Genomic DNA, 22,857 nt, shown 5'->3' on the forward strand with positions numbered 1-22,857 from the left:
CCCACTGGATGGGGCCAGAGTCAAGCCGAGTTCTGGGAAGGACCCCTGGTCCAGCTGGTCTAGGTCCAGTGACAGGACAAGGCCAACTCGGCTCTCTCCATGGTGCTTGGATGCAGGGACATGAAGAGAGAGGCCAATGTGGTCCTGGGTTCATTGAGTGACAAGCCTGAAGACAGAGATCTGAGTTCAAACCCTGGCCTTATGGCTGATTTCCTGTCTGACACCTGGGGCCTCAGTTTCCTCATCCGTGAAATGGAGGGATTAAACAAGTCCCCTCAGAGTTACAAATGATGATCCTGTGACCCTATTTCTGACTGTTCTTCACAGTCAGACTCTGTAACGTTTCCAGGGAGAGCTGGTCAGAGTCCTTGGCCCATCTGTGAAAACAAGATTGAGAAGTGAATGAATCCTGAAAACTGACCGTGTCATGGGGGCACAGAGAGGAGGAGGAAGAGAGACATTTCACCCCCTTAAACGTTCATCACTGGAAGAGTCTCAAGAGCCCTTCAGAAATGCCTGTTTTGTCAAATGAAAAATAGATCTGAGCGTATTTGTTCTGGAGAGGAGAAGGTGCCAAAGCCTTCCATCTCGTGTCTGAAGAGCAAGCTGTCATAGGGAAGGAGGATTGGTCCTATTCTCGGTGGCTCCAGAGGGTGGGGCAGATTCAGCTCACTCTAGGGGAGAAATCCCTAAAAACCTGCCCTTTTCCAAGATGGAGTAAGCTTCCTTACCAAGCGCTAATGATCCCCCATGAAGAGTGCAGACAGGGGCACTGGACCCCTGCTGGTCATTATCACCGTCCTCCTGTGGGGAGGCAGGAAAAGGAGGAACATACACTCTCTCTCTCTCTCTCTCTCTCTCTCTCTCTCTCTCTCTCTCTCTCTCTCTCTCTCTCTCTCTCTCTCTCTCTCTCTCTCCCTCCCTCCCTCCCTCTCCCTCCCTCTCTCTCTCTCTCTCTCTCTCTCTCTCTCTCTCTCTCTCTCTCTCTCTCTCTCTCTCTCTCTCTCTCTCCCTCTCTCTCCCTCTCTCTCTCTCCCTCTCTCTCTCTCTCTCTCTCTCCCTCTCCCTCCCTCCCTCCTCCCGGGTCATTTCCAATTGACTCACTCCACATTCCTTCCTTCTTTCAGCTCAGTGTAGTGGAAAGAACATGAGAGTTGGAACCAGGGAAGCCCTGAGTGCACATTCTGCTCTGGCACTTCTTCAGATGTCTCACCCAAGTCACTGTCCCTCACCCGCTGAGTCTTGGGCTACTCACTTGTAAGGTGAAGGTGAGCCCCCTCGCCCTGGCCCTTCAATCACTTGGTCAAGTGAATAAAACTACAACGGGGCCGGTTTTTGCTCCCAGGGCCCCGGCCTAGAAACAGGCTGGAGGGGATTGCCTCCTTAGGGCCCAGTTCTGAATTCTGACCCTCCCCAAGGACAGGCAGGAATGGCTGTTTAGTAGAATAAGCGCATTCCTGCCAACAGGCGACAGAAGGGTGAGAACTGCGAGTCACAGACAGTGGGCAGGAAGGCAAAGGAGCAATCAGTGCTGATGCACAGGAATGGGACTTGGGTTTGGTTAGGAGAATGAGTGGGTTCTAAGCCCCTTGCAGCACGAAGAAGTCCCCTTAATAACAATGACTTACATTTATGTAGCGCCTACTGCATGCCAGGTACCGTGCTACGGTCTTTATAACTGTTACCTCATTTGGTCCCCACAACAACCCAGCAAGGTATGTACTGACAGGACCCCCAGGTTGCAGCCGAGGAAACTGAGGTAGACACAGGTTAAGTGATTAGCGTGTGGCAGTCTGAGAGCCGCTGTCCCTCTGCAGCGTCCGAGCCACTGCTGCCCTCGTTTCATAAAATTAGAAAACATCAGGGATGCTCACCGCCTTATTTTGTAGCTAAGGAAGCTGACCCGCAGAGCAGGGAAGCGATTTGTCCGTAACGACACTCAGCAATTGGCAGTCAGGATTCAAACCCATGATTCTGACTCCATGTCCAAAGATCAATCTTTATTTAAAAAAGTATGACTTCATTAACACTTTTTGTTTCACTCAAGACATCCCAACAACGCACTGCCCCAAAGAGCGATCCTCCAAAAGGCTTTCAATGACACTGCAGACACATCAGCTTCCCAAAATCAGATAAATAACCCGCCTTTGCACGTAGAAGCTGGGTATCAGAAAAGACAGAAAGAACCCTGGAAAGAAAAGCCAGTGGGCCAAGGATGGATGACATGCAGCCATGTCAAAGAGCCACGTGCAAGTCTGGCTGGAGCAGAAAGGGTAAACAAGACAAGGGACAGACGCAGAAGACACACTTGGGGAAGGCATCCCTTTGCCGTGGGCATGAGGACTTGTATCATGGAAAGAACTGGTATTTCCCTTGGAAATCATACCAGGAAATGAAGTAGAATGGAATTATTGAATAAACATGGGGCTCAGATGTCTTCTTGGCCTTGGCTAAAGGGTGCTGAGGAAATAACTGGGAGTTACAAGTTTATCCTTTGGTCACAGGTACTCTCCAAATATGAGTCCCCTTGCTCTAGAGATCTTGTGAACACAAAGGAAGAGTGCACCCTTAGTTTGGGAGGGAGTGGGATCTGCAACGAGAGTTCCTGCTGTATCTGCTTGGTAAACACCCTTTCTAAATGTTAGCTAGCCAGATGATAATCAAGGGGGCACACCAATGGGGGCTCACGAGCTACAGTCCTAGAAACCTCCTTCTAGGCTACGTCTAGAGCCCCAAGAGAGCAATCCTCCTCCTCTAGGAATCCCGCCCACCAACGCAAGTAGAGGATAAGGAAGGAGATGTCCAACTAACCAAACCCAAGTCCCATGCCTGGGCATCAGGCACTGGCTGCTCCTTCGCCTTTCCTGCCCACTGAGAAAGGAATAAACAAGTGATCTGTCTTTGTTTGTGACTAACAGTCCTCACCCTTCTGTCGGCTGTTAGCCGGAGTGCACTTATTCTACTAAACAGCCATGAAGCGGCAATCCAAGCAGGTGGTCCTGGCTCTGACATCAGAGGAGCAGCTTCCTCTCTGAACAAACACTAGGGAAAAGACAGCATTCTATGCAACGAGCTAACAGAACCCTCAAGTCAGCGTGCATTTAGGAAGCACCGACTGCGTGAGTCTTCCCAAGACATAGCAGCCCAGTTTCCTTCTAACTCCGGCACCATGAAGGCAATCACTTCTTCTTTCGAGGGTGGAGGGCTCTGCAGAGATTTGGAGTTATCAGTGGCACCATCGCTCTCCCTTTACCATCTCCTGGCTCTAGGGTAAGCAGGCTGGATGGCATCCCTGGTGACCTGAGGACCTCTCAAGGAGTTGTTTGTACTCATGGGACACAAGGGACATTCCGAGTGGTTCATGGTTTGTTTTTTCCCTAAATCCCTATCCTCAGTTCACAGAATTAGAATTAGAATGATATAACAGCTAGTATGGACACAGCCCTTCAAGGTTTGCAAAGTGCTTTACAAATATCTCCTCTGCTCCTCACCACAAATATGGGAGGCACCCCCATTTTACAGATAAGGGCACTTGAGGCTCAGAAAGGTCAGGGTAGGCTTGTCCAAGGTCACACAGCTCATAATCATGGGAGGTGGGACTTCCTTCCATCTGGAGTCTCAGAAATACCAAATGTCTATGCCTCAAATCGTGGAACGAGATAATCTCAGATCACCCAAGTCCTACAGGTTAACAGCAGTCATAATAGCATGCATTTCTATAGCGTGTTAAGATCCATCGAGTACTTTGCAAGTATCATTTGATCCTCACAAATGTGAGGTAGGGGCCATTCTTTTCGTCCTTATTTTTCAGACGGGAAAACTGGCTGGGAGAGGTTGGTCACACAGCTCACACACACACAGTGTGTGTCCGAAGCTGTGTTCAAACTCAGCTCTGTCCACTCTGCCAAACAGCAACCTAAGCATGGCCCCTCCTTGGTTCCAAAGAGTGTGGAAGTCACAGTCACAGGAAGGGAATTTAAGGACCCCCATTTTACAGATGAAGACATGGTTTGCCCAAGGTTACATAGGGAACAAGCAGAAGGCTGCAGGTCAGCCCAGCAAGTGTTTCTGAAGGGCCCCCTGGGCTGGAGCTGGACTAGGAACACAGGGACAGATGGGAGACCCTCCGATCATCCTCTTCCTCCCCCCATACTGTCTGTCCATCCTCTCTCTAAGGGTTTTATGTCAAAGGACTGAGGTTTCATGTCCTCTGAAGTTCCAAAACAGGTATTTCTGGGGCAAATTATAAGTAGATGTTAACTGAAAATAACTTGATTTATAAAAATCACAGCCTGATTTATTTTTCATCAAATCCTAGATAAACGCGGAGGGGAGTCCTGAGGAAGTATTTCTTCACATCTGTACAGCTGTTGACTCCATCTTCTAAAGGACAAAAGGGATGGACAGAAACAACTACTCCAGTCTCCGCGTCCTGCCCAGATCATGGTGTATGTACAAAGCTCAGCCTCTCATGTCCCACAAGCGTCCTGGTCACAGTGCTGTCCGAAGCCTGAAGGGTAGCGGGGTTCAGCGTCTGGTGTATTCGGCATTGTCCAGTCTCCTCCTCTTCTGTCCTCATACTGACCACATCCACACTTGCACATCTCTCCTTTCTCCATCAGTTTCTAGGGCACAGGGATCAGCACATCCCGCCTGCAGGAGCTCCTGGGAGGGTCTGCCAATCGGCCAGGCAGCACAGGCGGGCAGGGGGATTCCCCTGGCATCCCATGGGGACTGTGTTTTAAGAGGTCTCCCCCTTCACTGTGGTCAGTAGGGTCGATGCAGGCCTTGGTCTCCTCGTAAGGAGAGGAGGACCCTGCTCAGTAATCTTTTTCCTATCATGCAGCGCCTTCCCGCTCCCTTTCCCCTCTCCCTCCTCTCCAAAGCCAGAGCAGTCCAGCAGATGGACAAGACCTTGACATTGAGTCAACAATAGAAAAGGAAAAGGTTCTTGCCAGCTTCTGGCAGCCAAGGCAGCTGTGGGTAGTGAGATGGAGACAGGAGGTCTTGCCTTTGACATGCACTAGTTACATGGCTTTCAGTGCAGAGGGTGCCAGCCTGCATGGACAGAAGGAGCTGGTGAAATCACAGGTCCAGTCTCTTGCTGGAAGCTGGCTGTTGCTCTGAACACCATCAATGCTTGTGAATGTGACATTCAAGGATCTCCTTCTTGCAAAATGGCACCAAGATGGCAATCAATGCCTGACTTGGGAAGCCTGGCATAGACAGCATAACAAGTAATGCATTCAAGACAGTCCATGAAGGCATGAGAAAGGAGCCCTGTGGAGGAGCCAAGGGACAACCTCGTCCGCTCCTCCCCTGGCCGTCCACATCAACGTGTCTGGTCACGATACTCGCTTTCACGATACTAACTCTAACCACCGTGTGCTTGCTAGCCCTGTCACCTGCCCTTTTGGAGAAAGCGACCCTAAGAGGAGGTGCTGGGGTGGGGTCTGGCTGGAGCCTCGGGACGGCCCTGCTACATTGGCGTCAGTGACCCCACCTCTTTCCTCTGTGCTCCTGCTGGTCTGGGCCAATCCGGTGTGTGTCCCAGATGCTGCTTCCCCCAATCACTGCCAGAGCCCAGAGCCCCCGCTTGCATGACCTCTTTCTTGCTTCATTTAAGATCATTTCTGGGGCAGATCTGCATTTTTAAAGTTGCTTTTCTTGTAATGACCATATGACAAACCAATAAAGCTAAATGGAAGACAGACTAAGAGTCATGACTTCTTACACATTGGCTAAACCAGAAAGAAACCGCTGCAGGGCTGGGGCAACAGGCAGTTCAGAAACTCCCAGTGGGGGTGGGGAACAGATGCCACCTTGAACCCCACACAACCAACCCAGGGAAGAAGGTCTGGAAGGAATGGCCTGGACACCTCCCTGGCTTCAGCTTCGGGGTCCCTCCTCCTGCCCTCAGGGGCTTCATCTGCAAGAGAAGACGGCTGGCCCAGGTACCTCGGTGGGGCTGGGGGTAGGGGCCAGTCCTCCACCTCTGAATCTATGACCTCACGACACCTGTGGTCAGTCCAGGGCAGGATGCCCTGCACAACAGAGGGACATCGAGTCCCACCCTGAGCCCTTCCAGTGAGAAGGGCCTCCTTCCCTGCCAAGGCAGTCCATTCCACCCTCAGCTCTGATGAGCAGAAAGTACTCCCACTACCTACCATCTTCCTTCCCACCCGGCCACTCGATACTGGGGCACTCAGCCCCAGGAATTCTGGTTGGGACAAGCTTAGGGCACTGACCTTGATTTCTGAAAACACTCCATCACATCACAACCACATGCTAATACTGCAGCAAGTTAAAAGTATCAGGAAAAGGGGCAGCTAGGTGGTGCAGTGGATAGAGCACTGGCCCTGCATTCAAGAGGGCCTGAGTTCAAATCCGGCCTCAGATACATAACACTTACTAGCTGTGTGACGCTGGGCAAGTCACTTAACCCCACTGCGTAGCCAAAAAAAAAAAGGAACCCTACATTGGATGGGACGGATGTTTGACACCCAGCACTCATGCAACTGTATCACATTCGTACACAAAGTCTCCCATGGGAGCCTTGATCTGACAGCAGTTTAGCAGGAAAATCCCTGGAGTGGTGAATATGGTTGAGTGGGAAAAGCCAGGCTCTAAGTTCAAATCCCAGCTCAACCAATCACAAGTCGTGGGACCGTGGACCAGCAGCTCTTGACTTCTCCAGGCTTGTTTTCTCACCCTTAAAATGAAGAATTTGTGCTCAGTGGTGTCTATGTTCCCTTCTGTTTTTTTTTTTTAATGAAAAAAAATTTTTTTATTAACAAAAATCTATTTTCTCTTCTTCCCACCTCCCTCCACCATAGGGGGAAAAAACCAGACAAAACAAAACCCTCATAGCAAAGACGTGTAGCCATGCAAAACAAATTCCTGCCCTGGCTACCTCCAAAAAATGGTGACATTTTGCACCTCAAGTCCTGTCAGGAGATGGGTAGCATGCATCATCACGAGTCCTCCCGTTTGTCACTGCCACCTGGGCGGACCCTCTTCACACCCACCATCAGATAGGCCAAGGTGTTGGAAAGGATCCAGGAAAACTCATTAGCGAATGCATCGTTGGTGGGGCTGTAAACTGGTCCAGCCATTCTGGAAAGCAATTTGGGACACACCCACCAAGTGACCAAAGCCCCCCAGCTACCAAACTCTGCAAATCCAGACGTGCATCCCCAAAAGGCAAGAGTACAAAGGACCTCTCCATACCAAAGTACTGATAGTGGCTCTTTTTATAATGGCAAAGAGCTGGAAACAAAGGGGTGCCCATTCCCTGGGGATGGACAAATCACAGTCTATGTGCATAACAGATGACCACTACGATGAAAACAAGTTTGGGGAAGGAAGCAGAACCAGGAGACTAGCTTAAGCCATGGCGCTGTTGTAAAGCTAAAGAACTCTCATCGTCATGGTTACTATCCATTTTAAAGCAGCTTCTACAAGACCCAGACCTTCCTATCCCAGTTTACAGCCTAGCTTTGTGAATTCAAACTAAACTTCACTGTGCCTATCAGCTGATCTGTTTTTAAAAAGTAGCACCTGCCCTATCTCACAGAATTCATATTCCAACAGTGGGAGGAGACCGTGTCCAATCCTGGGGGATGTGTGAATCTCCTCTACTTTATTATCAAAAAGTCAGCACGGCCTCTTCAGCAATACTTCTGGTGACATTCCTTCCCTGGACCTGGCTATTTTTTTTCTTTTAATGCAACCCAAGATTACATTAGCTTTTTCAGCTTCTGACTCCATGTTCTGGAAAGATAGAATGACAGGGATGCAAAAACTCGGGGCAAAGTTAACAGCAGTCCAGAGATACAAGGACCCTTAGGAGTCATCAGGCACAGGATTAAGATGAGCACAGGGTTTGCTGCACTGAGTGTGTGAAAGAGCTGGAGGCAGAGACAGCCCAGGGCGAAGTGGAGAAACTGATATAAACTGTCCTGGTGAAGCTGACACAAACCGTCCCGAATCACTGCAACCGCCCCAGTCTGTAAGTGGCTGCTTAGTCTCTGGGCTCTGGCTGGAGACTCCGGACGCTTAGTAGTCAATTTTTGATGTGAAAAGCAGAGGGAAAGGAAGGGGTGGTATCAGGGCAGCAGCCAGGAGACCCGGCCAACAGCTGAACCTCCCCTCCAAGTCACCCCCGCCTTTTTTTGTGTCAAGACTTGCAATAAGAGCAGGCACTGGGGTACGGCAGGTGTAACTGCTTTGTTCTGGTTATTTCTGGGGGCTGAGAGATGCCCTTTTCTCCAGTCCTACCTAAAATGTCACCGTGCATATCTCACACTCTGAAGTGATTTCCTATTCATCATCTTTAGTCCTCAAAGTCCTGCTGTGCACATTCATGAGTGAAGGAGCTACAGTCTGCACAGCAAACTCCCTGTGTGGAAGCCCCCTCCCCGATGAATCACAGCCCATCCAAGAGCATTTCCCAAGGTGCACAGAGGCTTAACTTGTCAGGCAGGACAGAAATCTAGACTTTCTTCATGACTCCAATCCCCACATGTCTAGGGCCCTGAAAGGTAAAGGGACTCACCCAGGGTCACACCAGCAGTGTGGGCTTTGGACAGGACACATAGGACCTACACAGCTATGTCCATTACACTGATGATAAATGGACAGAAAAGTGGCTCCGTCACTCACCCAAGGGATCACAGCAAGCTCACAGACTGGAGGCTGAGCCTTCCAATGCTTATGGACAGGCCATATAGCAGAGGCCCCGGGAGTAATAAAGTCAGGCCTAGCCCACTGGTGTCCAAAGTCACTCCCATACAATAGGTACGCGTCTAAGCTGTGTACTTTTATTGTGATTAAACAGTCCGGGGCACCTTCACGCAGGTTCTTGCCTCCATCCTGGGAGGCACAAATTAGGAAAAGAGCCCGTGTTGCACTAACTACATCAGAGAGGGCACAATCAATCAACACAAGTAAGGAAAAGTCTCTCTCCACATTTCACATTCTTAGCACAAAGAAATTTTTCCAAAGAAGGTGGCCAGACAAGGGAAAAATGTTGTGCTGACTTCTTGTAACCGTTAGATGTAGTTAAAACTCCAGGACACACTTCACAAACAACTGGAATAGAGTTGAACTACTCATTTAGATAGTGCTAATTTATGGTTTACAAAACATTCTCTTCACATTCAGGACGCAGTTCTGGCACTCGCCCTCCCCCGAGAGGGATAAGAACAGCTGCAAAGACCCATTTCCCTATCTCTATGCACACATGTACACGTGTGTGCGCACCCACACAATCTCTCCCAGCGTCTTCAGGGCCAGAAAATACCTTGGAGGTTTTCTAGCTCAGCTCTCATCTGAACAATAAGGAAGCCACGACTCAAAGGAATTAAGTGGATCGCCCACACTCACCCAGGATATGGCTCCCATTTTAAAGATGGGGAAACTGGGGTTCAGAAAAAGGAACAGAATTCCCTGTCACAAAGCGAGCATCAAGCAGAGACTCAGGCCACCTTCCTTCCTTCGCACTCCCGTCCAGATGGCACCTGCCAATGAGTCCACACAAGTTGGCACCATTCTCAGCAATCATGGTGAGTAAAAGAAATGAACCCTACTTAGAAGCTAATTCTGGGAGCAGCTAAGTGGTGCAGTGGAGAGAGCATCGGCCTTGAAGTCAGGAGGACCTGAGTTCAAATCCGACCAAACACTTATTAGCTGTGACCCTGGGCAAGTCACTTATCCCCAACTGCCTTAAAAAATAAAAAAAGCTGATTCTGTAGCCTTTCTAGGGTCTCAAAACTAGAGCATTCAGTGCTTTCCAAAAGGGCATTTTTGGGTCCCTTTCATTGTGCTCTGGAGCCACACCTAATTTATCTTGGATGGCCATGAATCATTCCCCATTTCCTGACTTCCACCAGCCCCATCCCCACCCCAAGGGGAGATCAATATGGCACAACGATCCTATTATACACCATGTGAAATCTAACCTCCCCTCCTTGTTATCTTCAATACCATAACCCTAGATACTACTGGGTGAGAAGATGGTGGCCATTCTGTGCCTGTGCATCACCACTTACTATCACATTGTCCGTATACAGGTTTTAGGGTAGGTATGTTGGAATGAATGCTATAAACACATGGGATGATGGGTTAAATTCTGGGTCTGTTTCCTGTCAACAATACTAGTTGGCTACACACACACACACACACACACACACACACACACACACACACACTGTATTCAACATAATGAAAAACTCATTCCTGTTGAGAACTGGAGTGCTATCAACTTTGCTCGTTAAAAATAGGAAGCAGAACAAGGGATAATTTCCATGTGAAACTTTAACAAGTTTTCAGAAGAACAGGAAACAGCCTTAAAATTCTGATCACACACTCGAGCCAATCGATCTTAGAATCTACCCCATTCCCGTGTGGGTTATGACTTTCAAGCAAATAAAACTAGCCAGTTGATACATTAAATATTCATGTGAAATTTTCTCAAAACCAAGTTACAGCAAAACGAGCTAACCTCATCTTACCGTGACTTACAAATCCAACGGCACCAATTCTGTTTCTTTCTTTGGATCTCTGAGGAAGCATTTCCCTTCAAGACTGCCGGCCCCTGAGGAAGCCCACAGAGTCGCTGTAAAAACGCTGGAGACTGAAGGAAGCCACCAGAGCGCTCTCTACTATAAACAGACAGTATCCACATAGTTTATTTCTCACAGTTCTCTTGACAAATGAACATTATTTAAGAACAGACGGTATACACAGATAAGAAGGAACATACAAAATGTCTTAAATGATGCACAACAAAATCCAGCAGTATAAAAGGATGCATGTGAACCCTCGCTCACTGCGCAGACGAAGTGTAATCACTTTTTAAATAGTAATAAAAATACAATCTCTCATGGATCTGGGGCAGACTACAAAAGGGGGTGTTATTACCATACAGATGATTCTCTATTAGGCAGTTTTCTTTGCTGAGTTGCATGGACAACTCCAAACACAGAGGCAGAGGCTGTGCATTTTCAAGGAGTTAATGTGGAGTATTAGAGACTGGACACAGTTACTACCACTGGCACTTTCACCATAGTTTGTACACATCACATGATCAATCTTATAGAACATGACATTTAAAAAATAGATCTGAGGGATGACCGGATCACATTCACGCGCCGCGACCACAAACTGGTCACGGAGGCAACGCCACACAGGCCTCTGGTAGTGCTTCACTGTTGGGAGGGGAGGAGGACAGTCCCAGGGACCAGTCAGTGTGGTGAGGGAAGCAGCACGGCGCCGACTGGACAGGACGGGGACACGTTGGTAAGAAGAGGTCCTAGAAGCAAATACCATCATTGGTGAAAACTCTTCACCACAAAGCTGTAGCCTAGAAACAGTCTTTCTAGAAAGACTTTGTCTTCTCGATACCATTGCCGTGACCCGGTCTGAAGCCTTTGGGATGGACTCTCCTTGATGGGGGCTCGCCCCCTGGAGATGGCCACCAACAGGGCCCCGAGACAGAGACAAGTGCACGGGAGGCGCGTGCGGCAGCCAGATGGCTGGTTGGCAGCCCGCCGAGAACCCCACCCAACAGGTGGTGAGACCCCTGCGGAGCGCGCATCGCAGAGTGTCCTTTCAGGGAGAGCTGAGAGAATGCCGGTACCATGGCTATGTGTGGAAGAAGAGCGTGGCCCAGGGTCTCTCCCATGTCATCTGTTGGCTGGGAAGTAGTTTGGGTCCAGGTAACTGTAGCTGGTGCCCTGGGAAACGCAGTAGTCTCTGTCTAAGAAAGTCTCTGCCCGGTAAATGGGTTCTAGCTGGTGGTCCTCCTTGTGGAAGTCCGTCTCATGGAGGCTGGAAAAAACGCATACAAGACGTGGCCGTCACCTGCATGTGTGGTAGGACCAGTGACTCTGTGAGGAGCCCCCTCCCCCTCCCCCCAACACTTTAGCCCTTTGGGATGTGGGGCTTTTTCTCCATGAGGCCATTCAATCCAACTAGTTTAAACTTCCTGAGGCAACATGACAGAATCAGACCCGGTGTGCTTAATTAAAAACTGTTTAACATTAAAAAAAAAAAAGCTGAGTTATAAATTCTCTCTTCAGTCCCACTGGGAAGGGAAGCAACAGGAGACACATTCTACATGTGAGGTCATGCAAAACATATTTTCACATTAGTCATGTTAAAAAAAAATAAGAAAAAATTAAAACACACAAAAAAGTCTGATTTGACTTACACTTAAGAGTCTGAAGGGTGAGAGCTTTTTTGCATCATATAAATTTAATTCAAACACATGTAATGTGCCTCACAAACCTTAAAACCCCATATAAATGTTGCTGTTACTATCATGGCAGTTATTAAACACCTACTGCATGCCAGGCATGTGCTAAGTGCCTTTACAAACACAATCTCATATGATCCTCACAACAGCCTGCAGTGGGGGAGGTGCCATTATTATCCCCATTTTACAAATGAGCAAACTGAGGGAGATGCCTGGGTCATGAATCTAGTAAGTGTCTGAGGCTGGATCTGAACTCAGGTCTTCCTGACCCCAAGCTGTGGTGTCCCCTGGTTGCCCCAGGGTAGAAATCTATTTAACACATCCCAACATACTAGGTTGCACTTTATGCAAAATTTTTCCTTCTGAGGTTTTGCTCCGGGTCACAAAAGGTAAGCCTTTAGCACGTCAAGCCCAGGTGTCACTTACCAGTCTGAACAAGAGTCACAGAAGTCCAGGGACATTTCTGGGGGACAATCCTGGCAGTGCCACCGAATGCCCTGAATGGGCTCCATGCCACAGTTATCACACTAGATGGAGGTCAGGACAGACTAGGTCAGGGGCCATATAAACCCACTGGGGGGTGGGGGGGGATGGCCGAGAAAGAGTTGGGAGGGGAGGGCAGCTCGCACTTGTCTTCCACACTGGAATCTGGGCTTGTTATTGGGCTGCAGAAGAGGCAACAAGCCCAAGGGGGCCCCCCCAACTCCCTCCCCCACCCCTTCCTGTGAGGAAACAGGGCTCAGACTGCACCCCCAAGCACTGCAGGAAGGGGCCCGAAACCCAATCACTCCAAAGTGTCTCTGCCACTCTCAGAGGAGAACTGGGCCTGCCTCCCAGGGCAAAGGACCAGGGGGTCATGAAGCTCCGCCTGGCTTTGAAGTAAGGACCTTTCCCATGTTCACAGAGGGCTGGGTCTCAGCTCCACTGTAGGTGGGATGCCTAATGCGGGCAGGGGCTGGCCAGGGAGCAGGAAGGGCGGGTCCAGCTTCTAATACTGGCTCTCTCTCCTGGATAGGTGGATGGATGTGGGTGACTGGAGCCCCGTTTCCTGTCTTGGAGGAAATGACTTGAAGCCCCTCCCCAGTCTTCTGCACAGACATTCTTCTGGGAAGGCTCGCTAAGCTTAGCTTGCTGTATCTCATCAGGGCATACAGGCACCATCCCAGTCTGTGAGGCCCCACCCCTCAATAACTAAAAGGCGACACACCTTCTTCTAAAAGCCACAAGCCATCCAGGGGGTTGTGCCAGTCCCCAAAGATGGAGGGACTCATGGCCCCTCAAGGCATGAGCCTCTTTCCAAGAGCAGCCTTCCTAGCTCAGTAGTGGATAAGACATGGCGACTGCGACACCTCCTGGCTTAGGGGCCCACTGCTCCAAGCCTCCAAAGGTCAAGCTAGTCCTAAGTTGGTCACCAGTGAACTGCCCCCAAGTCCCTAGGATCAGAGAACACCACCCTGCCCTTCCTGACCCCTCCATTCTGAACTCTTTCCCCCCCAGTCCCCCAATATCCTGAGAACTCCACATGGGGCAGCAGGCTGAGGCTCTGCTTCTGAGGAGGGATAGCAGGGACCTCCCTGGGCCTGGGGGCGCTTGCCTGAAGCTCCTCCTCAACAGCAGGGAGCTCACAGCTTAGGAGACTCACACCACATACCTTGAAGCCTGCATGCTGCACAAAGCCGCCCTCCGCCTGCATCTGCTGCAGCTTCTTCTTCTTCAGCTTCTTTAGCTCCAGCAGCTCCTTGTACTCAGGTAACTCCCGGCACGGGACAGGAATGCTTTCTTCATCCTGAGGGGAGCCACCCCGACAACAGTGAGCGGGCACTGGTCACGCTGGAGCAAGGCCTCCCATGGAGGGCCTGGCCAAGGAGTGACCCGCCTGGGAAAGTGCATTTCTCCCCATGCCAGGGCCAGAGGGGCACCTCCAGCAGAATTACCAGATCCGGGTGGGCTCCTGGCCTCTACTCCAGGGCCTCTTCTAGGTGAGCCTAGTCCCTCTCCCTGGGCTGCTGCCTGCCTAAGGGGAAATACAGCCTTTTCCTCTCCCCACAACAGGAGGTGCAGCCTCATGTCCCCTAGAAGAAGACAGGCCCCAAGTCTGGTCCAAGGCGCCAAGGTCTTTTTCCTTCAGGAGCCCAATAGCTCACTACATATAAAAGTAGTTTTAAGAAATACAGCTAGAGAACCAAGTGTACTAATGTAGTGCTGAACCTAACATTATTTTTACAGAGCAAGGCACATTGATCATGGCATCCTTCTTTTTAAAACGAGCCCTAAGAATTCTCCAGCAAAGGGGCCTCCGTCTACGTGCTGCTTCCTCTCACGTCAGAAGGCGCCAGAAGGGAAGCTTTGTTTCACGGCGCTTGATGAAAAGGGTGGCCGTAAGTGGGACTTAGACTGTGCAAATGATGACGGAGCAAGAATGGGCCAGGACAAGGGAACATCTGGGGCCTGCCCAACACCAAGGATGCAACCCATAGAGTGAAACCCCTTTACATTTCTAGCACAGAGAATAAAGCACACCAAATAACCTCAAGGGCTGCGTGTCCAGCAGGAAAAGAGGTTTCCCTACTCCCTAGTCTTCAGACAGGAGAAAATATTCATATTTAAAGAAAAATAACTTTCCACAAAAACGTTCATGAAGAGGCAGCCTCTGAATGAACGCCAACCCAGCATCATTCACGCCTCTTCTCAGGCTCTTCCCAAAGCGTCTTGGACAAGACCTCAAGGGAAAAGCCAGCCACAAACCGCTCCCCAACAAGGAAGAGGAGCCGTTCAATCTTATGCATAGGAACAACAGGAAAAAAAGCTTGGAATCCAATTTCTCAGATGAGAGGATGAGACCCAACCAACATAAACAGTTCCCTCCCCCTCCCACCCATCACCAAAAGCTACTCTCCCTCCAAGTGAAGCGGTCAAAGTTCTCACAACCACATGAAATCATGCTCTAAATCATTAATAAGAGAAATGCAAATTGAACAACCCCAAAAGATGGGAAGAGTGGGTGCTGGAGGGGCTGCGGGAAGAAAAGCACACAAGTGCATTGTCGGTGGCATCGCCAATCAGTAAGACCATCTTGGAAAGCAGCGCGCAACTGCATACGCAGCGCCTGACATGTCCACATCCTCTGACCCAGTGACTCCATTACCAGGCTTCTACCCTAAGGAACCCAGTGTCCTCGGGACACCAAACAAAATACACCTGTGCTCCGAGAAATGGGGTGTGCGATGAAGACAGAGAGTCTGGGAAGCCACAGGCAGTGACCACAACCGTGGCCGCAGGAGGAACAGCCACAGACCAACCAACAGGGAATGGTGCAGAAGGGGCCTCCGAGAAGGAAGGCGAGAGACACCACAACCCTCCTCCTCTGCATGAGGGGAGGGCCTGCATCCACTACATGGCCTATTTTTTTTCCAGACATTGTCAATTTTTTAAAAAGTGCTGATGCATTTGCTAATTTTTTTCTCTTCTTTTTCTTTTTTTAATCTTTAAAAAACATTTGTTACAGGGGACAGCCTTCTAGGAACGGTTGGGAGAAGGATGCTGGGGGAAATTATAAGCAAAACCAAAAGGCATCAACAGAAACTTATTGAGGAAAAAAAAAAAGATCTTTCAGTGGAGGAGACACCCTATGTTGTGAGGCTAAACCAGCCCCTCCCTGCACAGCTAAGTCTGACACCCCTGGGTGTAGACCAAGTCCTTCTACACAGAAGGAGGAATGAATGAACAAGTAAATAGAGGGGCCAAGAGACCAACCCTAATCCTTACTTCCAATCACCCACCAGCCCTCCCTTCTTCAGGTCAAGTCATCCAATGTTTTCTCCTTCTGTGTAAATAGCCAGACCCCAACCCCAGCTCTTCTCCACCCAAACTCCTCTGTGCGTGGAGTCCTTATCTGTTGGGAGCGTAATTATTACCTAGGGTATGTTTGAGACTCCCACACCAGTGGGGGCTCCCCAGGCTGAACACACAGAGCGCTCCATATAATGCTGAGCACATAGCAGGTGCTCCACAGAATGCCAAACACACAGTAGGCACGCCATAAAATGTGAAGCACACAGTAGGCTTTCCAACAGAATGCAGAGCACACAGTAGGCGCTCCACAGAACGCACAGCATACAACAGGCACTCCATAGAATGCTGAGCTCAGAGAAGGTGCACCATATAACGCTAAGCACACAGTAGGCACTCCATACAGCCCTGCTTCATGGGGACAAACTGTCCTGCGGAGAAGCCACATGGCCCTGGGCCAGGGTTGGACTCCAGAGCTGGGTCACTCACATCGAGGCCCTTTATGAGACCTTCCATGACGAGATCTGTACCACTTTGAGAGCAGGTCAAGCAATTTCTGGGTACAAATGGCTCCACGGGAAAGACTAATTTACTGAGTTTACTTTCACTGAGTCAACACAGCAGCTCTTTTCTGACATTTAGAGCAGTAGAGTCTAATACGATTCATCTACTATGCTAACGTATGGTACCAATGGCGTCAATACCACACGCTTTTCTTCTAAGTGGCAAGTTTCTCTCTCTCTCTCTCCCTCCTGCCTCTCTCTCCTCTTCCTTTCCTCTCTCTCCTTTTGTACCTCACTCTCTTCTCTTCCCTCCCTCTCCTCCATACTTCCTCTCTCTGTCCCTCTCCTCCCTCCTTCTCTCTCTCCTTTCCCATTTTCTCCCTTCCTCCCTCCCTCCCCTCCTTTTTCTCTCTTCCTCTCTTCTCTCCCCTCCTCCTCCTCCTTCCCCCCTCCTTTCTCCCCAATGGTCAGTTATGTGCCTTCATCACAACTGATGAAGGGAATGGTAGGGAAATCCCGCAAACTCTCTGCCAAAGGTGACAATGGCCTTCAAGACCACAGCCGGGACTAGATGAGAATAAGCCACTTCAAACTATGTTAATGAACCTCGAGTGTAAGGAGACAGCTAAGTGGAATTTTTTCTCACTGACACGTGGCTCACTCCCTCTTCTCTCCCCAACCCCCCAAATGCAGAATCGAAGGCTGGCAACGGAAAGGAGCAGAGCAGTTTTAAGGAGATGGCGCATCTCGTCAAGCACAAGTGTGGTCGGCTGAGGCCATGGGATCCAGAACGAGATTACACCATCCCTGGGAAACGTTTACCCCAACAGTAATAGTGTTCACTCATGCTTTTCTGAGTCCATCTGCAGTCCCCAGGGACGAGTTCAGAGTCTCCTGAGCTACCTACAAGCCCAGAGGCTGCCAGTTCTCCAGAGAAGAGTCAGGTCAAGTCCCTGCCCGAGAAAGGGGGACTGTCCCTGGACAGCTGCACTGGGCCTCTGTCTTCCTGCTATCCATCACCTTGGTTAATCCCACTGAATTCAAGCGTGTGACATCTGGCCAGGTGCTGCCAAGGAAACCCCTGCGCTTCCCACCACACTGAACTGTGCCCCAGAAATCCTGTGCAAATGAGCCACAGCTAAGTCAGTGGGAACCCTGAAATGTCTCGTTCAAATCATGTCCCCCCCTCCCCCGGGAGAAGGAAGAGTTCGCCTTCTCTGCGCAGTCATCCTGCACACAGCAGCCCCCCACCCAAAGAGGATGAAGGCCCCTACCGAGGCCTCCTCTGCCGCAGGGTCCATGTGGCTATGGAAACTGGCCCTGTCGTCATCGTCCTCATCCATGTACACCGGAGGCTCGTGGGAAGTCATGAACGTGGAAGGCTTGAAGAGATGCTTGTTCAGGGGGTGCTGTCGTCTGCTTGTCGAAGACTACGTCAGAAAACACAAATTTCAAGAGGGCAGGTCAGAAATCAGTTCCTGAAGTCAAGAACATTAACATATATTTTCAAAACAGGCTGCAACTGACCCACTAAGCTGATTTTTTTGAAGGTGGGCATCCCCACCATTCATAAAGCATGTGCTAATGGGACCCCTAGCTCACCATTCTCTGTGCCCAGATGAGTATCTGGTTGGGACTTCAGCTTTGGAGTGAAGTAGCCAACCTTCCCTCACATGTGCAGGAAATGGATGAATTATTAACAAACCACCCCTAATACCTTACCAGGTATTATGGTCAGAACACATCAATCCTATGCCTAACTGATAAGCAGAATGCTGAAAGGGGCAGAAAGATGGGCCGCAGCTAGAAAATGCAAGTTTGGATTAATGTAACCTTCCCTGACGTGAAAGTCAAACTCCATCACCGACTGGGATTCTGAGCACTCAGAATGAGTTACAAGGAAATGGGGAGACTGGAAAAAACTGGGAGAGCCATTAAGACCTAATCAAGAGCTCCCTGCTCAGTCACAGAGTAAGAAGCTGCTGTTCTGAGGCGAGCCAATGACATCATGGGTGATGCCCCTCCTTGTGCCTGAACTGGATGTAACCGAGGCCCAGCTGCACAGCCTCACTCTCTCTTCCAGAGTCATCAGAGTAGAGCAACAAGGCAAAAGTCATGACTGGCAATGGCCGGCATGCAGCGGATGACCTTGGCGCCTCTGAGATCTGACCCAGCCTTCACAGCACAGACCCCCTCCCACTCAATGATGGGTTGAGGCCTTTCAGTTACCCTCAACCTGGTTTAGCCCCCTGCCAATATGTGACCAAAGAGGAGCCAATGACTTCATGAGGCCACAAGAAATGTTCAAAAACAGCTGAAAGGACGAAAAAAATTAAGAAAATGTAGGCTAACCCCTAGCAAAAACAAATGACCTATAAAAGAAACTGAGGAGAAAAACCTCAAGAATCAACGGACTACCTGAATGCTGTGACCAAAAGAAAAAGGGGCATAGTCATCCTATTTTAAAAAATCCTCAAAGAAAACTGCGAATTCTCTTAGAAACAAAGGGCAAAGCAGAGCTAGAAAGAAGCTACTGGTCACCACATTCATGGAATTCCCAGGAATATTACAGCCAAGAGCCAGAGCTTACGGGTGTAAGAAAAAATGGACAAAGAAAAAAACTCAAGAATCCAGCAGACACAAAAAAGGTCACACAGGATTCAGAGTCAGCAACGTGAAAGAGCAAAGAGCTTGGAATATGATATGGCAAAGGATATGGGGTTAGAGCCAGGAATAACTTATCCAGCAAAACCGAATATAATGTTACAGGCGGAAAATGAACCTTTACTAAAAGAGAGGACTTTCCAGAATTCCTGATGAAAAGTCCAAAGAGAACTGGAGAGAAACTTTGAAGTTCTAATGCAGGAGTCAAGAGAAAAATAAAAAGGAAAAAATGAACGAACAACGAAAAGGATAAATTGTTTACATTCTGACATAGCAAGATGGTCCATGTGCCCCCTGAGCCCTGTCATCATCAGGGGTCAAAGAAGGAAGAATCTAATTAGACAAAGCCACAAAACCTGAGACAGGTTATATCTTGATGATCTTAAGAGAAGACTGGAAAGAGAGGGGAAGAGGAATGGGGCAAGGTGAGTGTTAGGGGAAATTATCTCACACACTGAGGGTACAACAGTAGAAATCTATACAAACAAGCAGTAAGGGGTCAGGGAAGCAACAGACACTTCAACCTCACTCTTATCTGAATGGGTCCAAAAAATATATACACAAACACACACACACACACACACACACACACAGAGCTGGGTACAGAAACACGTTTCACTCAATAAGGAAAGAGGAGAAAGAAGAGGAGGAGTTAGAGGAATGGCAGATTAAGGTAGGGATCAGTCCTGGGCAAAACAAACTCTAACTATATAAACAAACATTTAGAGCTCTTTTGAGATGGCAAGGAATGGGAACATGAGGTTTGGATGAACAAGGGGTATATGACTGTGATAGAATACCACTATACCAAAAGAAAGGATGTGAGAGATGGCTTCAGAAAAACCTAGGAAGATTTTTATGATGCTGAATGAACAGAATCAGGAGAACTGAGACAGCGAAAACAGTAACACACAAGCAAACAACTCCAAAAGGCTTAGGAGCTCTACTCAGTGTAATAACCAACCAGGAGCCTCCCAAAGCGAAGGACTCGGGACACAAGAAGACCCTGGGGCACAGCCAAGGTGGAACCTGCTTTTGCTGGACAATACAAGTCTGTAAAAGGGTTTGATTTTTCTCGAGTTCTCAAGTGGGGGCAGGGGAAGAAGACAAATTTTTACTAACACAGACACACATGTGTGTGTGTGTGCGTGCGTGCGTATGTGTGTATAGTTTTATATATTTATGTGTATTTATAAAAATAAATAATATATATTTAACATACATACTTTAATACACACACACACACACACACACACACACACACACACACACACACACACACACACACACACACACACACACACACACACACACACACACACACACATATATATATATATACATATACATATACACTTAAAAGAAAGAAAGAAAAGCAATTTGCAGGCCCCAGGTAGTAACGTTGCCATCTGTTACTCAGACTTTTGGAAATGACAGCACTTACTTCTGTTGTCCCAAAAACACAGAAATGGCGAACCCTCTATTATTACCCATTCCACCCACACCCAGACTCCCAGAGCTGGCAAACTTTCAGACGGTGGCAGTAAATGAGTTGCAATATAAGTATAAGGGAATACACCCAGGGTAAATAGTCTGAACTACGTTGAAGGAGATGACAGGCTACGTCAGGGGTCCTTGGGTGCAGCCCTCTGACTGAATCCTTTATGAAGGGGATCTGTTCTGTGAAGTTTGGATTCAGTTCAAGGGCTGTGCTTGAGGACACAGAGGGCCACATGTGTCCCAGAAGCCACAGGTTCACCACCCCTGGGTTATGTCTTATACACAATGGCCCTAAGAACACAGGACCTAGGAGATGTCAGTTTAGCTTGTGGCCAAAGGACTGGGCATTGTCAAGAGTCATGGAAACAAAACAAATCATTATCTTCCACCTGGACCCAATAACACTAGGTTTACACTTGGAATAATATACACAGTTCTGGCTGTGACATTTAAATAGAAATAGGTCTGAATGTGCTGGAGAAAACGGAAATGGCTAAGTAGATGGGGGGTGGGGTTGCCAAGATAAGGCTGAGAACAGAGAGGACTGATCCTCACAAAGTCATCCATCAGGACCTCCAGAACCTCATACAATGAGAGCTGGGCAGCCTACAATAAAGAACAGACCTCGGCGAGCTACAGGTCATGCCGTGCTGGGACACACACAAAAGAGAAATGGCTTCCACAAAGTTTTCACCTCATGAGCAATAAACAAGACCTATAATGACTAAGAAGAAAACCTGGCAGCCCCGCTGAGGTCTCAGACACAGGTAGACCGCGGTCTAGCCTGGCTTCAGGCCCCACCCCAAAGTAGGAGCCACTAATCTGCATCGCTAAGGGGAGGGGGCAGGGAGGGAGACAGAGAAGCCTGTTCCACACCTGTGTAGCCATGGGACTGGGTTCCTCACCTGTCTGATGAGAGGGGGGACGACCTTGACCTGTCTCCAGCCTACACATATGGGGGTCCCTTTTAGACCTCGTGACCTGAGTTCTCATCCTCCACGTTCCCCACAATGAGTCGCTGTAGAGAGGGCAGCTTTCAGAGTACGAGCTTTAGGGCTGGGCCAAAGGGACCACTCAGAGGCTACAAAGAAGAAAGTAACCTCCTCCCCACCCTACCCCTGAGTCCACAAGGTGCTGGAACCCTGAGCTCTGAGGGAGTTCCACACCTTGGCTACAAGGGAAAGACCCCTCTGCCAGGGAAATCTGAGAAAGAGCGAAGCCCAGAGAAGGCAGACAGCCAATGGAGGATGGGTCCCACGCTGACTTGTACAGCTCAGCCATCTTGTGAGAGACACAAGGGTCTGTGGTCACGTTTTTACATTAAAGAGCACTTATCAATAAGTTCAGCAATTTACTAAGTACCCTTCTGAAATACCACCTGCTGTGTTTGAGTAAAACTCAATGAAACTTTACATTTTCCTGAACTGGGGTTTGAAAAACGTGTCCCTGTCCAGTAACTGAACTCTGAAGAGAAAGCACTTTTTGGTCTGTGTATTTTAGTGCATTTTTTTACCTTTTTGGAGTACATATACAAGTTTGGTGTCCTGCCTGGAACTGGAATGCCGGCTTTAGTCAGCTTTATAAAATACTTTTGCACTCGGCTAGCAACCTAAGGGAAATAAAAGAAGGTTTTTAAAATGGCAAAGCAAGGTCTAAAACACAGCTTTTTAAAATCAAAATTATGCCCTTGGCTAGCAGATCTCACAAATCTAAACACTTCACTCTAAGTGTTCTATTGAAGAATAGAGCGGAGAAGCAGCATGGCCCTGCTAACAGGGGCCAGCTGTAGAGTCGGGAAGATGGACTGGACGTGCAGGAGAGGCACTGCTCTGCCCTGTGATGGGGAGTCTCCGTGCTAAGAGTTCTCTACACCAAAGAGAAACAGACTGACTTAGAAAACTACAAATCCACATTCTTTAGGTAGCACCATGCTTTGGCTGGGCGTCCAGCTAGACCTTCTGCTGGATATTCTCTGAGACATCATGCCTCGGAGGGAGATTTTCCCAGACAAGGGGCTCCTCAGTTAGTGTCCAGGGAAGGCTTTTCTGACTGGTGTGATACCAACAGAATTGTGTGTGTTTATTCCATGTCTGAGGATGGCCATGGGGGGACTCGAACCAGAAAAGGTGAAGGCCCTCTGCT

The 22,857-nt window shown here is 48.9% G+C and overlaps 2 protein-coding genes across 7 annotated transcripts in view; one reads left to right on the forward strand and one right to left on the reverse strand.

Moving 5' to 3' along the window:
* The window catches only part of AK5 (adenylate kinase 5), a 220,621-nt gene extending 214,908 nt beyond the window's left edge, over window positions 1-5,713 (forward strand). For all 3 annotated transcript variants that reach the window (XM_078156725.1, XM_020968537.2, XM_020968539.2), the window contains one exon: window positions 4,319-5,713. In XM_078156725.1, the coding sequence (XP_078012851.1) occupies window positions 4,319-4,387 (69 nt within the window). In that variant the 3' untranslated portion in view covers window positions 4,388-5,713. The remainder of the gene's footprint in view (window positions 1-4,318) is intronic.
* A 4,949-nt stretch (window positions 5,714-10,662) lies between these two features.
* ZZZ3 (zinc finger ZZ-type containing 3) overlaps window positions 10,663-22,857 on the reverse strand; it is a 99,159-nt gene continuing 86,964 nt past the window's right edge. For all 4 annotated transcript variants that reach the window (XM_020968528.2, XM_020968526.2, XM_078156723.1 and 1 more), the window contains 5 exons: window positions 22,229-22,324; window positions 17,826-17,981; window positions 13,911-14,045; window positions 12,686-12,786; window positions 10,663-11,832 (listed from right to left, as the gene is read on the reverse strand). In XM_020968528.2, the coding sequence (XP_020824187.1) occupies window positions 11,688-11,832; window positions 12,686-12,786; window positions 13,911-14,045; window positions 17,826-17,981; window positions 22,229-22,324 (633 nt within the window). In that variant the 3' untranslated portion in view covers window positions 10,663-11,687. The remainder of the gene's footprint in view (window positions 11,833-12,685; window positions 12,787-13,910; window positions 14,046-17,825; window positions 17,982-22,228; window positions 22,325-22,857) is intronic.

The sequence above is a fragment of the Phascolarctos cinereus genome, unplaced genomic scaffold (assembly GCF_003287225.1).
Source record: "Phascolarctos cinereus isolate Bilbo 61053 unplaced genomic scaffold, phaCin_HiC Scaffold_5;HRSCAF=322, whole genome shotgun sequence".
NCBI lineage: Eukaryota > Metazoa > Chordata > Mammalia > Diprotodontia > Phascolarctidae > Phascolarctos > Phascolarctos cinereus.